Source organism: Euprymna scolopes, chromosome 19, assembly GCF_053919585.1.
Source record: "Euprymna scolopes isolate OS-2025 chromosome 19, ASM5391958v1, whole genome shotgun sequence".
Taxonomy (NCBI): Eukaryota; Metazoa; Mollusca; class Cephalopoda; order Sepiida; family Sepiolidae; genus Euprymna; species Euprymna scolopes.
The window spans coordinates 15845048-15863431 of record NC_136500.1 but is presented as its reverse complement, the minus strand read 5'-3'; the positions used below and the strand labels follow the sequence as shown (position 1 = coordinate 15863431).

The 18384-nt window shown below is 32.9% G+C and overlaps 1 protein-coding gene across 5 annotated transcripts in view; it reads left to right on the top strand.

Moving 5' to 3' along the window:
* The window catches only part of LOC145303445 (RNA-binding protein 5-A-like), a 93621-nt gene that overhangs the window by 59340 nt on the left and 15897 nt on the right, over positions 1-18384 (top strand). For all 5 annotated transcript variants that reach the window (XM_080144779.1, XM_080144778.1, XM_080144777.1 and 2 more), the window contains exons 15-19: positions 11892-11983; positions 12204-12383; positions 15197-15364; positions 15499-15552; positions 17933-18247. In XM_080144779.1, coding sequence (XP_080000905.1) covers positions 11892-11983; positions 12204-12383; positions 15197-15364; positions 15499-15552; positions 17933-18247 — 809 coding nt within the window. The remainder of the gene's footprint in view (positions 1-11891; positions 11984-12203; positions 12384-15196; positions 15365-15498; positions 15553-17932; positions 18248-18384) is intronic.

Here is an 18384-nt window from a genome sequence, read left to right as displayed (position 1 = left end):
ATTGGTACAAACAATTTCCAGCTTGAAAGGCCGTGTAGGGCTGATCTTCGGGACAAATTTCAATCTAGTAGTATGCTTTGGATAAGTCAATTGTACTAAATATACAATATTGGGCTATTTGGTTCACAAGATCCTCAATCCGAGGCTAAGGGTATGCATCAAGTAAAGTGAAACGGTTAATAATTTGGGAGAAATCAACTACTAATCGTTTCTTTTTATTAGGCAACGAAGTCACAACAATCTGAGCACGCCATGGTGAATAACTTGTTTCAATTACATCATCCTCAAGCAGTTGTAGAATTTCCTTTTCAATGAATCTAGCATCCTCTGCACAGTAATTTCGGGATTTAGTAGCAATAGGTTTGAAGTCAGGGGTTAAGTTTTGAAACAATTTCACAGGGCCACAACTGATCTTGGTTAGGGTGCAGATTTTTAGAATATCCTGAGATCCACCAAAAGAAATAGTGATATCCTGATGTAGTTTTAAAAAGGCACTCCGAGTATAATATCCACACAGGAATCAGGAAGAACTGTGAAGTCAATTTCTTTATACTCGCAACCATTGAAGGAAATGTTCTCCATGCAATATTCCGATAGTTTTAGGGAAACAGCGGATGATGCCATGGAAATTACGGAATTACGTTTTGAAGTAGACAGCTTCATTGTTTTAACAATACAAGCACTGATAAAGTTATCAGAACTGCCGGTGTCTATGAGGGCAGTTAATTCTTTTTCCTTTTAATTCAACAATTTTAATAATGGGAGGGCACCTATCACCTTTAGCATGGGATACCATAATAGCAGAAGTTGAACGTGAAGGTGTCTGTATAGTAGAATGGCAAACTTTGGAGAAATGACCGAGTTTACCACAGTTTCGATATACCTTATCCTGGGCAGGATAATGACGCCGATCATCCTTAAAGTGACGTCTCCCTCCACAGTTGTAACACTTGCCATGAGCATCAAGGGCAGCAGAAAATTGTACCAATCACGAGAACCAGTAGAATCAGCAATTTTAGTAATAGTGACCTCCTCGGCAGGATAAGTAGACACATTGTTACTTCTAATAGAAGTGGTAGTAGCAGTAGCAGTGGTTGCTCCAATCGGGGAAGCATATGATTCAGCACGAAAGTGAGCTTGTTCTAAAGCCCTACTACATTGAGTAGCCTCTTTGAGAGTATCAGTTTTAAGTAGTCTAGTACGTATTACTGAGGACCGGAGACCACGTATAAATGCATCACGGAGAGATTCGTCCCTGTAAGTAGTAGCAGTAACGTCAGTGGCAATTCGATTCAAGACCTGAAGATATTGGTCGACAGACTCGTTTTCTTGTTGTAGTAATACACACGGACGAAAAAACGCTTTGGATAATCACAGATTTCAAGGTAGTTCTACTAAAATAGCCATATTTTTTAAACCAAAGCACTTCAAGTCTTCAAATTACTACTGTTTTGTTCGGAAATGAATATACTTTCAAATGAATTAATAAATATGAATGTACATTATATATTTTAAGAGTTTTAAGCAAATAAAGTGATAAAACTGTAAACGTCATAAAATGGCGTTTTCGGTAAGGTTTTGTAATGACCCTCCCTGTTTTCTAAAGGTCCGTACCGTGATTGTGTGAAGAATTTCGTCATGAAATTTGGGAACCAATCAGTAGAGGTGTTAATCTTAATACTGTCAAGTGTCCGAAATATTTTTGACCATTTCTTTTTTTGTCGTGTTAAAAATAAGACTTTAATATGACGAGTATCGAACATTTTGAAAAAAAAATTCTTCGGACACCCAGTAGTAAGTAAATCAATCTTTTTACTATCTTTATCAATTAAAAATATTATTTTATGTTGAGTAGGACCGCGGTAATTGATAATTTAAAAGGACCTACCCGAAAAAAAAAAATTGTTTCTATTTCTCGAATTTGGTCAAATGAAGTTAGTATTACTAGAAGCAGCAGCAGCTCCAGCCTGTAGAATCAGCGATAGCACAGTGTAAACACGCGTTCTTTAATTTTTATTCAAGAACGAATTAAGAAAAACATGAAAATATGAATATAAATGTTCTTATGTTTAATTAGAGCTATTTTGTTATCAGAATAACATTAGTTTAGAACTATTCGGTTTTCAGAATGTATAATAACAACAATCCCAACCAATTCGGCATTATGAATCTGTTACAATTTCTCACATTTCTCGTCAAATTTAAAAACATGGTTAAAAAACAAAATAAACTTTTGTAGATATATAGCTTGCATGCACTTTTATTCTTTAAATTAGTTTTGAACAGCGAATTAAAACAATGTTTTACTGCGAACAGCCACAAATGTTTTTTTTTCAAAATCAAAATAAGTATCAAAATCTCGTTTATACATAGATTCGAAAAAGTTCTCAAAAAACAAATATATAACAAATAAATGTTATCAAAGGCAAGATAAGTTACTTTTCTACCTAACTGGATAATTTTCTAGTGTTTTTATTTAATGTAACATGTTTATTCAGCTCGAAAAACGTACAGTGTTTACCGATGTATTGGAAAATTAAAAATGGCGCCCGGCCCGACTCTCTTTGACACAGTAAGTTTGAGAAAAGGAGTTAAAAATAAAAAAAAAAAACTATACAAAATACTGTTAAAAACTCACCGAATATATGTCAGCCTATGTCACGGTAACATATATTGAGCGAGTTTCTAGCAGTATTTTGTCTACTTTTTTATTTTTAACTCTTTTCCCCAAACTTACCATTTCAAGAGTTGGGCGCCATTTTAAATTTTCCAAAACATCGGTAAACACTGTTTTCAAGCTGAATAAACATGTTACATTAAATAAAAACACTAAAAAATTATCCAGTTAGGTAGAAAAGTAACTTGCTTTTGATAACATTTATTTGTTATATATTTGTTTTTTTGACAACTTTTTCGAATCTATGTGTATAGTAATACAAACCCTCAAAATCTATATCAATATTCTTGAAATTTTAAAACAAAACACATCAAACTACAATTAGGAAGCTTTTTATTTCGCTATTTTTTTTTCTACTTATTAAGCGAAAGATATTTTTACAACCTGCTCCAGCGTAGTATAAACGACCTATGGAATTAACACCTTCAACCTCGAAAATAGAAATCAACAAATTTATGCAATTTTCTTTGAAATTTCGCAACGCAGTTTCTTATTAAATTAAAACTAAATATAACATTTGCTGACTTATTTACCTGTCGAATACACACACACACATATATATATATATATAACTTTCTGTAAAATATTTATTTGAAATGGAAACGGCATTTTGCAGTTAGGACAACAAAACAAAAATGAAGTAACGGTTCGTATTCCTAAAACACTCTTTAACCCTAACAATAACACTAAGTTCGAGTGGCAAGCCCCCCCCCCCCAACAAAATACCTCTGTAAGCCACATACAAGCATCTAAAACAAACAAACAAAAAATAGATCCTTCCTTAAAGAAAAATACACATAAAAATAAATTGGTTAACTGTCCTAAAATGCTAGAATGGCCAGGAAATGGTGAATTATTTTACATTAAATTTTTGTGAAACTAACCGCTCCCCCCCCTCTAATATTGTTTTTGTTAGCTTTGTCTCTGTCAAGTTTTCAGTATGTTCACACATAATTTTCCTTAGCCCCTACAATTAATTCAAAGTCCGAATGGCAACCCTCCCCATATTCTCATTGCATAGAAACCCTCTTAAAACTACACATAATCATCTTAAAAAAAAAAAAAAAAAGCATGCATATTTTCCCATAGAAAAAAACCAGTTAACTGCCCTAAAATGCTAGAATGACCTATATTTGGAAATTATTTTACATTCAATTCTAAAATAATTTTATCTTTCATTGAAGTTTTTCATGGCATTTTATACATAATTTCCTAAAAAGGTAGAATCACATTTTTGAGGGGTGGTCAGAAGGAGTTGAGTGGGGTTAAACAGAAGGTGTTAATCTACAATAATAACAAAGAAATATTGCAATATATTCATTTTTAAATGGTCTTATGTTTAGATTTAAGTTTTTTGTACATAAAGCACATTACAATTCAACTTCTTTTCTGTTTATGGATACATGGCATTTTTAAGGAATTGCTGCATATTTATGCACATTTACTGCAGATTATTTGGAAACCATAAACTTTGGGAGATTTTCAGTTGCATATTCTGATTCCTTGTACAAAAATACACTTATATGGTAAATTTCATTTCTTAGTCTTGTGTTTTAACAAAGATATGACTTTTTACTGAAAAAGTAGTGTAAAAAATGTGACGAAACACATATGGTCTTAAAGAGGGAAAAATATCCAAACGTGTGAGGCACAAAAATAGCCATAACTTCCTTAATTTTAATCAGATTTTAAAAATTTAAAAAGATTCTTTCTTAGCTCATCAAGCTCTTTCTATGCATGATAATATTGAAATATTTCAAGCTATTTTAATTTTTTCATGTGTATTGCTACTTGTTGCAGACGCGTGGAAAGCAAATGTCTAGCATGAGTAACACTTGGAGACTTGTCGTAAACACCTTTCAGTAATTCGACAGCGTGTTCAAATCCTGAACAACCCTCGATAACGTCAGTAACGGTGGGACTGATGTTTAAATAAAGAACTTTAAGTTTATCAGGGTTGAACGAAGCAATAGTTGATAAATAGTAATTTAAGGTACGGCACCACAATTTCCAAAGTTTGCTAGCCTGAGGGTCTGCCGAGGATACGTCAAATTTGTCTGGACAAATGATCTTCTCCATGAGGGAAATAAATTTTTGTTCAATAAACTGTAGTGTTGTAAATGAATGAAGATGTAAAACAAAACCTCTTTCCAAGGCTTTATTGAACAAAATTCATAGCTATTAAAGCAAGAGAGAAAGGACTCGGTCTTTTAATGAACAGTACACATCTCAGTATGAGTGTCAGTTGAAGATGAATGGGCATCCAGAAGTGTTATATTAATCACGTCTAGCGATGGAAAAAAAAAAGCAACCGGGTAGTAACTTTGGTTAATTCTCGTGCACCATCCAACTGTCAATGACTCACTTGCTCAACTCATTTGCTACACGTGGACGATAAAGATATACCATTAGATTTTTATATATTAGTGTTTATCGTCATTCTCTTGAGCACTGCATCAATGTTAAACTTGGAAATGAAAGAAAAGATAAAAATACGATCGGTTTTAAATCTTAACTTAAAAGGGTCATATGGGGTAGATTTTGTATCTACCTGAAGCTAAAATTACTCTTACCATATTGTAGTGCTCAGTTCAGTTTACTATACTATTCCAAACGTGTGTCTGGTGCTACCAGATCAGGCTCTCTATTGGCTTCCTGAGATGAAATGCACCTACATCGATTTTCTGTTTTTGTATTCTATTCTCTTTTGTAAAACTTAATTATGTTCTACAAAAACAACCACCCCCTTCCCCTCTCCTTTCCTTTTCCTTCCCTACTTACCCCCCCCCCCCCCATTATTTATTTATTTTTTTTTTGCCCTGTTGGTAGGCCACTAGAATAAACCGACTGCCCCCCATGCAGAGGGTAAAAATCCCTCAATGGGGCAACCAGTTAGCCGTGGGTTGCTACCCATAATGCCTTAGGACGTGATCCTGGTGATTGAGCTAACCTAGACCTGGATGCATAAAAGTCTAGGCATTGCAACACATTACTTCGGCTAGACGGGCGGTCGGAGAAGCCCGATCCGACCAATCGGCCAGTCACACCAAGCCCTAGCACTTACACTCAAAGTACCAACTACCACAACAAAGAACAAAACTTAAAGGTACTCCTATCTTTTTTTTTAAATTTTTTTTTAATTATTTTTCTTCCCCCACGACAAAAAATAGGCAAACCAAGTAAGTGCTAGAAGGCGGTGGCAAGGGTCAATCAATTGGAAAGACCAGAACTCAACACTCCATCTGAGCAAATGTATTTTTGAGGATATATTGAACAGAAAATATAGTGCTTGAGAACTCCTTACCAAAAGAGTATATCCTCCACGTAGCCCCGACATGGTCAAGGCGGATGGGTTTCCCCCTTACTATGCCCCAATTTTGGACTCCGAGGTGGGTAGGGAGCGTGGTTGATGAAAAATAAATCCCAAAATCCATGGCTGATAAAAACAAATGCATCCCCCTCAAAACCCTTAAAAGAAACCATTCCTCTGACTCTGACCTCTCAAGCTCAGATGAAGAACAAAAATTAAAAACTAGAAAAACCGCTCCAACTATAGACGAAGGAAACTTCCCACGATTCTTGGTTATTGAATTAATAGAAAATAAAAAAATTGGAAATTTATCACCTTTCCTAATAGTTTTTTCTATTAGGAAAGGTGATAAATTTCCAATTTTTTTATTATTATTATTTTATTATTATCCACAAAAAGTAAACCAAAAATGATCAAAAGAACAAAAGATGGAAATCTACTAGTTGAGATAACCAATCTTAGAGATGTTCAATCTCTACTCAAAATGAAGAACTTCCATGAGTACAAGTGCAAAGTCTTTCCCCATAAAACACTAAACACTCCGAAAGGAGTAATTCAAAGTTATGAACTATCGCTAGCAACTGAAGAAATAAAAACCGAATTAGAAAAACAAGGAGTAATCAACCACATCCGCATAAACATAAAAAAAAACAATAAAATAACCACCAACAACACATACATACTAACGTTTAACAAATAAAAATTGGCTACTTAAATATAAAAGTGGACCAATATATCCCAGCCCCATTAAGATGTTTCCATTGCCAAAAATATGGACATCATAAAGAAACCTGTAAAGGAATAAAAATATTTGGAAAATGTGGCAACAAAGAGCCTGACCACACGAAGAAAAATGCATAAATGAGGTGAAATGCGCTAACTGCAAAGAAGATCACCCGGTCTTCTCTAAAATATGCAAAGCATATAAAAAAGAAAGAGAAATTATAGAAGTAAAGTACAAAAAAAAACACAACCTTTCCAGAAGCCAGAAAAATAATTGAGACGTACATGAAAGATAACACATATGCTGAGACAACAAAAAAGACAACTAAACCATACCAACATAATGAAATACATGATCAATATAGGGAACTGATAAACAAACTGATTACATTAAACATTAAAGAATGGCCAGAATTTCAAAATAGCCTAAAAGAAAAATACTCAAATCTGGGAAACAAAATAGAAATAACAAATCCAAACAAAGAAAATAATATTCCATCCACAACAGAACCATTAAAAAAATTATCACAGAAACCAAGAAAACAATCACCAGAAATTAATAAAAACATAAGCAATGATAAAACAGCAAATAAAGAATGTTCCAGAAAAGAAGAAAACCAAACAATAGACACTCAAAATTGATTCCAAATTCTAGTAAAAATGGAAACCGAAAACACCCTAGATAAAAAAAAAAAAACTAAACACAAGTAATCAAGAGGGGAAAAAATGAACAAGAAGCCAAAACAGCAACATCTCAAGCAAGATCCAGATCAACGTCCAGATCGAAACAAAAAAAAGAAAAAACCCAGCAAAACACTTCACCAAAGACACAAACTCCAACAAAAGATAAACCTTCTACTTCTAAAGAGATGGAAATAGAGGAAAACTAAACATCCTCATGGATAGAAATAAAACACAACAAATTATCCAGTGGAATTGTGGAATAAGATCTAACTATAATGAACTTATCTCAATCTTCAACCCAGCCATTGTTTGCTTACAAGAAACCTTCCTACAAAACAATAACCATCTCAAAACACCAAACTATGAACAATACAACTATTTCCATAACACAGGCCTTTGTGCTAATGGAGGCACCTCAATTCTTGTAAGGAATAACATACCTCAAAGCAATTTTTCTGTCAAAACAAATCTCCAAGCAATTACAACTCAAGTCACATTACACAAAACAATCACAATCTGCTCAATATACTTCCCTCCTCATGAACCAATAAATGAAAATGAACTAGAAAATTTAATAAAACAACCACCTCCACCATTCATTCTTCTAGGAGACTTTAACTGCCACAGTATGTTATGGGATGTGAAGTCACAAACTCAAAATGAAACAAAATTGAACAATTAGTTAACAAAAATAACTTGTGTCTTCTCAATCAAAAAAATCCCACATACTTAAATCCAACAAACGGATCAACTAGTGCCAGTGATCCATCCAGCTTCTTGGATTATACATGGAGCACTTACGAAGAACCCTGTGGAAGTGATCACTTCCCTTTTATAATCAATTACAGTAACTCCATCCAAAACCACATACCCAGGTGGAACCGAAACAAAGCCAACTGGGCCGAATTTAAAGAACTTTGTTCACTAAAACTAACAGAACATCAAATCCAAACAATAGAAAAATTTACGGAAGTACTCATAACAATAGCCAAAAAATGCATACCCAGGAATTCTCCTCCTGGCCCCCCCCCCCCAAAAAAAAACATGGTTCAATCCAGAATGTAAAACGGCCATTAGACAGAGAAAGGCAGCCTTAAGAAAATTTAAAAAACAACCCACAACGAACAACTTAATAAAATACAAACACCAAAGAGCTAAAACTCAAAAAATAATTAAAGAATGCAAAAGATCCTGCTGGCAACAATTTGTTAACAAAATCAACATCACCACTAAACCCAAAACCGTCTGGGAAATGATTAGGAAAATAACTGGAAAATATAATCCAAATCCAATCAAACACCTTCTCACAAATAAACAGAAAATAACTGATAAAAAAGATATTGCTAACACACTAGCTATAACCTTTGCCGAAAACTCATCATCAAAACATTACAATAGACAATTCCAAATACTTAAGAAACATGAAGAAAAGTACAAAATAAACTTTAACTCCAAAAACCAAGAGCCTTACAATGAAATCTTCTCACTCAATGGACTAGAAACCGCCATAGAAAAATCCCATAACTCAGCTGTAGGACCAGATGAAGTGCACTACAGCTTCCTTAAAGAAATTCCACCAGAATCATTTAAAACTCCTTCTCAAAATTTATAATAAAATATGGGAAACAAAAGATTTCCCAACTTCATGGAAAAATGCAACAATAATACCAATACCCAAACTGGGAAAAGATACATCAAACCCAGAAAACTACAGGCCAATAGCTCTCACAGGCTGCCTATGCAAAATGTTCGAAAGAATGATTAACTACTGTCTTCTATGGTATCTAGATGACAACAAAATAATTTCTGAAGTCCAGTGTGGATACCAAAAAAATCGAGGATGTATAGACCACATCACTAACCTCGAAAATTATATCAGAGAAGCTTTTATCAAGGAACACGTAACATCTGTTTTTTTTTTGATCTTGAGAAAGCATATGAAACTACCTGGAAACACGGTATCATAAAAGATCTCCACAACATCGGACTAAGAGGCAGATTACCTGAATTCATAAAAAAACTTCCTAACAGACAGATCTTTCCAAGTTCGCATAGACTCCACTTTATCAGACCCACAAAATCAAGGAGTGCCCCAAGGCAGCATATTATCAACAACTATCTTTAACATGAAACTCAATAACATTATAAAAGAGCTCTCTCCTGATATACATAGCTCCTTATATGTAGATGACTGCTCAATGTTACAGATCTAAATACATTCACACTATTGAAAGAAAACTACAACATAACATAAATAAAATTAATAAATGGGCAACTAAAAATGGTTTCAAATTCTCCAAAACTAAAACAAAATGCATCCATTTCTGTAATCAACGCAAACTCCACTCTGACCCAACCTTACAGATTGAAGGTGAAAAAATTCCATTCGTAAATGAACACAAGCACCTGGGAATCATTTTTGACAAAAAACTAAATTTCATTCCATACATCAATCACATCAAAACCAAATGTAATAAAGCATTACAACTCCTACGAGTCATCGCCCATACAGATTGGGGAGCTGACAAGAACACACTACTCAAACTATATATAGAGCATTAATTAGATCAAAAATAGATTATGGTAGCTTCATATATTAATCGACCAGAAAGTCGTATCTAAAAACCCTCAACACAATATGCCACTTCAGACTAAGTCTAGCACTAGGAGCATTTCCAACCTCCCCTGTAGAAAGCCTGTATGCAGAAGCACATGAAACTCCTCCAATGCTGAAAAATCAAAATCTTGGTCTAAAATAATACACAAAACTTACAGCCAACCCCACAAACCCAGCACACTTTAATAGCACTTTAAATCCAAACCGTAAACACCTTTTCGACCAAAGAGAAAATGCAATCAAAACCTTTGGATTTAGAATAAAATCGATTTCCAAAGAAGCAAGTCTACCCATAACTAAAATTCACAAAACTGTCCTACTCAAAACCCCTCCCTAGAAAATCGTATCCCCCTAACATTGACCTAAGTTAAAGTAAATATGAAAAGAAACATACTCATCCAATAACTTATGATGATCTCGATAAAATCGAAGAAAAGTATCCAGACCACACACACATCTATACAGATGGGTCTAAACAAAATAACGCAACAGCCAGTGCAGCAATACTCAATAAATCAATCAAAAAAACAATCAAACCTCCCAAAAGAAACCTCAATCTTCAGTGCTGAAATACATGCTCTAATCCTAGCTCTCAAACTCGCCTCCAATAACAAAAAAAAACAAATTTATAATCCTTTCAGACTCCCAATTTACTCTAAAAGCGCTTAAAAATAAAAAGATGGACAACCCCCTAATCGCAATAATTACTCCAAAAATTAACTGAACTAAACAGTAAAAAAAGAAATCATTTTCTGCTGGATACCGAGCCATTCCGGTATTAAAGGTAATGAATTAGCAGATTCAGCAGCAAGAAACGCCTTAAATCTCCCAATCAATGCAAATTTTCAAATTCCATACAGAGATCTAAAAAGATGTATCAGCACATATACAACGGAGAAATGGCAAACCTACTGGAATGAACACCCTAACAATAAACTTCACGAAATCATGCCAAAAATCAAAAAACAAGAACAAAATACGAAACTAAACACAAAAGAAGTCAAACTAACAAGAATAAAAATAGGCCATACTCACTTAACCCACTCATATCTCCTAAAGAAAAAGAAAGCCAACCCATCTGTATACCTTGTCAAACACCAATCACAATCAAACACATATTAATTGAATGAACTGATTTTGTAACAGTAAGAAATCTATTCTACAAAGAAAACATTAAAGAAAATATTAAAGAGTTATTTGATAAATACAATCCCTATACCATACTCTCATATCTTAAAAAAATTGGCCTTTATAAAAAAATTTAAAAAGAACCCTTTATACAAAGGTCCTGGATATTACCTAAAACTATATCTGATGGTGAGGCCCCACCTTGCGGGCCTTGGGGAGTGTGGAGCCACCCTTTAATTGCCATTGCTCCCAGGTCCACTCTGACCAAATCGTTCCTTAAAATAACTAGATTCGACATTAAATAACCTGAAAAAGGTTGATATGCCGTAAAACAAAAACAACCAACCAAACAAGTGTACCATCTTTCGATGCTCAACATAGTGGGTAGAGAGTAGTGTAGTATCACTTCTTTTGTTATGATACCATCTTCCCAGGTATGTAATTATCTCCCCCGTATTTTTTTGTAATGTTGTATCTGTTTTCTCCCAGTCAGTGACTTCTCTTTTAAGAGGATAGAGTAGTATCTATTTTGTTGCCATGGTACCCCCTCCTCCAGCAGGCATTACTTCCTCCTCTCCTATTTCAATATGGTGTGTTAGTTTAGTATGTTTGTCTACTGTATATATTAGCAAAAATTTGCAATCGGAAAGAGTATAATTTTTGCTTGTTGTAATTTATTTTATTTTAAACAGTAATGTAAGTTCTGTTTAATTTATAACTTTTATTCTAAGTATTCTTGTATTATTTTTCAGCTTCTCCTGATGTCTGCACATATCAATACGATGAGAGTTCTGGTTACTATTATGATCCGTCTACAGGTCTTTATTATGATGCCACCTCCCAGGTAGGTTGTAGAACACTTTCTTACTTGGCTTTTTATTTCCTATTATAATGTCAATTTCTTACAATAGAATGTTGAACTTGTGGTTTTATCATATTTTTTTTCTAGAGTTTTCATAAATCATTGAATCTTTATTTACTTTTATTTTTTCTGCAAAGCAAACTATTTTTTCCTTTTCCTGCCATTATCATAATACTTTTACTCCCTTTTCTTCTCTGTGTAGTATTATTACAATGCAACATCTTGCAAATTCTTGTATTGGGATGCTGAGAAGTCTACATATCTGCTTGCACCTACCCATGCGCAGGGTCAGACAGACGATCTGAAAGATAACGGAGATCAGAAAGGAAAACGGAAAGAAGACAAAAAGGAAAAAGTTAAAATTGCTAAGAAGATTGCAAAGGTAATTGAAATAAGTTTGTTTAATAGATGAAATACTTGGTAAAATTCAGTTGTAAGTGATCTTCTGAGAGTTGATGGTTCAATTTTCAGTATGGGCGATACTCAGAATACAAATTGTTAATTGAAACTTCTACCGGCTCTTAGCTGATGGAATGAGAGTATGCTACCTCAGTCGATTAAACAATGGTTTCTGTTCGAAATTCTATGCAGATTCTGAGTTTGACAGAAAGATTCTTGACTTTGACAATATACACCTAAAGAAGGTCTGAGGTTACATTGGCTGAAGCATTGTGTTTATCACACTCAAGATGAGAACAATAGTCTGATTAATACAAGTCATACTAGACCTGACAGTATATACTAAATCCAATATACTCACCCCTCAGACTAAAGAGAAAAACTAAACAACATTCTGGATTCTTACCCAAATTGGATACACATTTACACGGATGGTTCCAAAGATCAAAACAAAGTGGGATGTGTCACTATTTCAGAAAACACTATTCAGCAGAAAATGATTACCAAATAACTTCTCAGTCTATAATGCAGAAATTACAGCCATAAACTTGGCTCTAGATATTATCACAAACCAAAATTCTAAGAAATTTGTAATATTTGTAGATTCATTATCAGTACTTGAATCATTAAAAAAATCAAAAATTAAACAATCCCTTACTAATCAAACTGCTACAAAGAACCCATTCTATCATACAACACAAAACTTTCTTCTGTTGGATTTCTAGTCACTATGGTTTCCGTGGAAATGTAAAAGCTGATATGGCGGCCAAAAATTCCCTAAAACTCTAAATAAGTGACACAAAGGTCCCATACACGGACTACAAATTTTCAATAAACAATTTTCTTATTAATGGAAAGAAATGGCAAGGAAACTGGAACAATTGCCAAAACAACAAATTTTTCCAAATTCGCCTATATTTAAAAACAAACAAACTTACTAGATCTCAGAAAATCACATAAAGAAGTAGTCTTATCACGTATCCGGAGAGGACCCACATACGTAACGCGCTCCTTTATACTAAAAAGTGAAGAACCATGTCACAAACCTTATACAGTGAAATACTTTTTATTTGACTGCTATGACCTTACATTAATTCGTCAACACTACTACAAGACCATAAACTTAAAAGAACTCTTTGGTAAAAGAAACCCTAAAACTATTCTAAGCTTCTTAAAAAAAAGAGCAAATCTTTACCATAAAATATAAATATCAGCAAATAAACTATACCAAAACATTATTTGAATATATCCAGCAAAAATCAACTCTGAAAGCATCTAAAAATTTAAATTTTATATACAGCATAAAATGACCCAAAGAAGGTTGATTTGCTGGTTAAACAAACAAAAAAGTCTTAGAAGAACCTGCTTTCATTTTTTAATGTCTTGATTAAACTACCCAAAATATTATATTTAAGCAGTTTATGATGGAGCAACATTGGGTGGCCTGCTAGTATAATATTATAATTCTGAGGACCTTGTATGTTTATGAAAATACCTTATTCAAGAGTTAATCTCAATATCCAGAAAAATAATCTCCCATTTATCTATAGTTCGTTGCTTGAATTGAATGAATGTTGATTTTTAATTATTTATTTTCAAATTAAAAAAAAATTATAAAATTTTCATATAAAAAATTGACTTTTCAATACTCCATTGATAATTTTGAAAAATGTAATGTCTGTCCTTCACTATTGGCAGAAGGGTACTGTTTTATTTATAAATTGAAAATTATCGAAATTAAAAAAAAAATAAAGAAATCCAATCCTCATTCTCAGGTAGGTTTTCTAGTTGCTTCTCATGAGTTTTAAATGCAAAAGTTGACCAAGAATAACTTGAAATTTTATAATCGTCAAGTGAATGCAGATGTACTGTTTAGAATCAAAAAGGCTGCATCAGTATGTCATGTGCTCCACTATTGTGACATGCATTCTTTAACGAATTCAAAATTTCATGCAAACATTTAATGAAAGAACTTGTTTCATAGACTCAACACTGTTTACAAAAGTATAATGGTGCTTCTATTAAACATAAATGAATTGCTGAAAAACATTGCTGTTGTGTAAAGGACTGGTGTGCTAATACATGTTAATTCAATTAAGGTAATTACAAACTTGGGTGTATGTTCAGAATGAGAATGAAAAAAAGAAACTCGCACATTGAATTTTCATTAAAGCCTACTGTTATCTAATTATGTCAATTGCAATTAAAAGTTATGTTATCTGCTGAATTGTCATGTTGCAATTAGTAACGTATTACTACATTATTATATAAAACCTGTACTTTCATGATTTTGCGATCTATTAATCAGCCATTATTATTTTTGAAATGTAACTTAAACAAGGGAATTAAGTTTAGAATCTGTTTAAGTGTAACTTGCAATTTACTTTGAAAACTGCTTTTATTAATAATTAATCATTTTTCGTAATTTCTGGATATCTTACTAAATTCTATATGAAAAGTACATATTGGTTTCAATAGAAATTCAATACTTTGATTTTCATTCTTATTCTTAACTAGTGGCAACATTTTTTTGCCCACTAAAAATCGTTTCCTCTTTAAAAGATGTTTGAGTTATTTGAAGTTAGTTTTCAAGTGGAAATAATGTTAAAAATAACTTTTTTTTTTTTTAAATTTCTAGAAAACAAAATTGTTAAATTTAAAAAAATAATAAAAAAAACAAAAACAATTCTGCCATATTTGTCTTTTCTACTTGATTGATTTTAAGACCTGTTTTTGAGATTGATTTATTTTTTCATTTGTGGATGACTGGTATATTTTTTGTATGTTCTCTTGAAGGACATGGAGAAATGGGCAAAAACATTAAATGCTCAAAAGGAGGCAATTAAAGAAGGTTATAAGAAGGTGGTGGTCACTGTGGGTGGTGTGATGACCCCTGTCAAAAGAACTGGAGAGGAACGAGAATCTGCTACAGCTGATGCAGGATATGCAATCTTAGAAAAAACAGTAAGTAAAGTTTGTTTAATTCTTTTTTTTTTTTTTTGTTTCCTTTCCTACCTCTCCTCTTTCTTTCTCCTCTAAAAACCTGTTTTTATTCTTTTAGAGAGTTGGAAATAATAGATATTTATCTTTTTTTACAGTCAAGTGGCCGAGGCTTAGAAGACAAAAGATTGATGCCACCACCATCGCCAATGGTAAAGAATCTTGACATATTTTTTTTTTTTTTTTTTAATTCTTCAAACATTTCAATGCTTACTTTTTTTTTTTTTTTTTTTTTAACATAGTGTTGGCATGTATAATCAGTAAAACAGTTTTTTTTTTTTTTAAATTTTTTTAACCCAATCCAGTAGAAAATGAAAAAAATAAAAGAATTGCCAGGGCTGATAGTTCTTAAAGTTAAATGTGTATCCATTGTTTTTAAAGAAAACAGCTGATACATAATGATATTCAGATGTTGTTTAACTGCGGAAAACAAAGAAACATCTGAAGATGTCTTTCTAGATAGACAAAACCTGCTGTGAAACTGAAGTAATCTAATTTTAAATGTAATGTAGTCAAGGAATAAATGTCCTTTATATGCAAGTCTTTTATCATCACCTTTTTATGTGACTTTCGCATTTCATTTATTGTTTTCCAACTCATATTTTTTTAATCGTCAGTGACAAACTTATTGTTATAGATCTAATGTATGAATTACTTTGCTTTCATTGTTACTGTTGTTGTTTCGTCTAGTGATTGCTTTTTCCTCTTTTTGCTTGGCCATGATCTGTCTTCAGCAGTGCTAGACAATTAAAACTTCTCTTCATACAGAAAGGAGGGTGCTTATTAAGATTTAGTATATCATTTTAAACAAAAACAAATTTATGCACTTAATTGTGATATCAAAAATAGTAATATATCCAGAAATTATGAAAATTTGAGTAGAATAACTGCTATTGTATTTTTAGTTAAAAAACAGTCTATCTGTATAAACAACAAATATTGAAACCCTGAAGAAGTAATCCAAAATATTCATTTTGGAGTTAGGTCCCCTGTGTGTAGACTCCCACTATCTACTTTATAACAATTAAGAAAAATGCGATTTTACCCAATTTTTCATGAAAATTTTAATTATAAATAACTTTTTACTCAATGATTATTTTCATATTATTTAGATATATTACTATTTTCAACGTGACAATTAAGTACATAATATTGTTTTTGCTTAAAACAATATATTTAAAAAAAGTCAATCTGTAAACTCTATCTTAACAAGTACCAAAAGAAGATAAATGGTTACTGAGAGTTTATAAATGTTTGATTTCTGGAGAGAATTGACTCGAATTAGGGAGAAATTAACGTTTGCTAATTAATTAACTTAATAAGTGGAGGTCTGAGAGGAGACATTCTGTTGGCGATTTCAAAGTTTCAGTATAGCATTAGGAGAAATGTCTCCTATGCAGATTCTCTCAACTCGACAAACGTGACGTCATGCTTTGCATTAACTGACATCTCCCCTATCTGAACTGGCCTATCTGATTCCCTCATAGAAACTATCCCATCACTTAAGCCCCATGTCAGCTTGATCTGCACCCAATGCAACCCTTGTCAAAATCCACACTGTTTATATAGGGCCAGCCTATAGTGTAATGCAAGATTTGTTTGAATCCTCAAAGGTGGACAGACACACTTGCGCGCGCACACATACAGAGTTAGAAACTGTCCTGTTACAACCCCCTCCCCTTTCTTTGTATGTAAAATTTTTTTTGAGTATTCTAATGGTGGTGGTGGTATTTGTGTTTTTCACAATAATATTATGCCTGTATTTACGCCAAGCATCCATAACTAGAATATTTTATTTACAACTTGAAAAATTGAAGGAAAAAAAGGGTAACATTGGGTAGCAATATTCTTTCCCACGTAATGCTGTGTGTGTGTGTGTGTGTGAAAACCTTGTCAGTTTTTCTGAAGAAATGAGATAAAATTATAATCGTGATGAAAGTGTTCTGGGTTTTCAGATTTTTGCGTATGGGAAATATAAATCAAAGGCTTTGAATCGTAAGCGAAAGGCAGAAGAAAACAGCACACTTAAAGATCAAGGAAATCGCCACAAAGTCAACTAAAATTCACCAACAAGTCCAAAGATTTTTTTTTTTTAATGAAGAAGCAAAAACGAAAACTGTAGTATACTTAACTGTAGAAGTTTAAAAATTAAATGTGTATAGAGTGAACTAAGTTTGCCAAAAATAAAGTTAAAATTTTTTTTTTAATATTTTATTTTTGATCTTTTTGAAATTATAATTTCTGTCTAGATCATATTATAATGATTTTCATTTTTTACTTATATATATAATAATTTCCAAAAATATGTTTATTACTAAACAAAATTGTTTTTCCAGTTAAAATTCATGTGAAATTTGATGCTCAAATATCACCAGAATCTACCACAGCCTTTTAGAGAATTTTACTATAAAGACAAAATATTTTTAGGGTATTTTGAAAGTTGTTATATTCTATGTATAATTGATTTTTGTAATATTTTGTATTTAAACGTTTTTATTTTTCTTTGCAATTTTTTTTTTTTTTTTTTGTAAGACTGTTGAGAAATCTGGAACTCTTGCAAGTTCAACAGCCATAACTACAACAACAACAACAACAGCTGCTGCTGCTGCAGCAGCAGCAGCTGCTGCTGCCTCCAACACTGCTCTTGTGGCATCTTATGGAGGTGACAGTGACTCTGATGATGAACAATTTGAACAATCTCCCCAACCTGGAGTCTCACAACGAACTGGCATGTTAGATGAAGCAAAACTGACAGACTGGTCCAAATTGGCCTGTTTGCTTTGTAAGCGCCAATTCCCCAGCAAAGAAGCCCTCACTCGGCATACCCAGCTTTCAGACCTCCACAAGGTATGATAATTCTTGTAATTCTTATTATCGTTAATTTTATTCCTCTTTTTTTATCGGATTAGAACTTCTCGCTTCATGTTTGGATCAACTGAAAGTTAACTTTTATTGATAGTACACACATGAAATTCTCGTCCCCC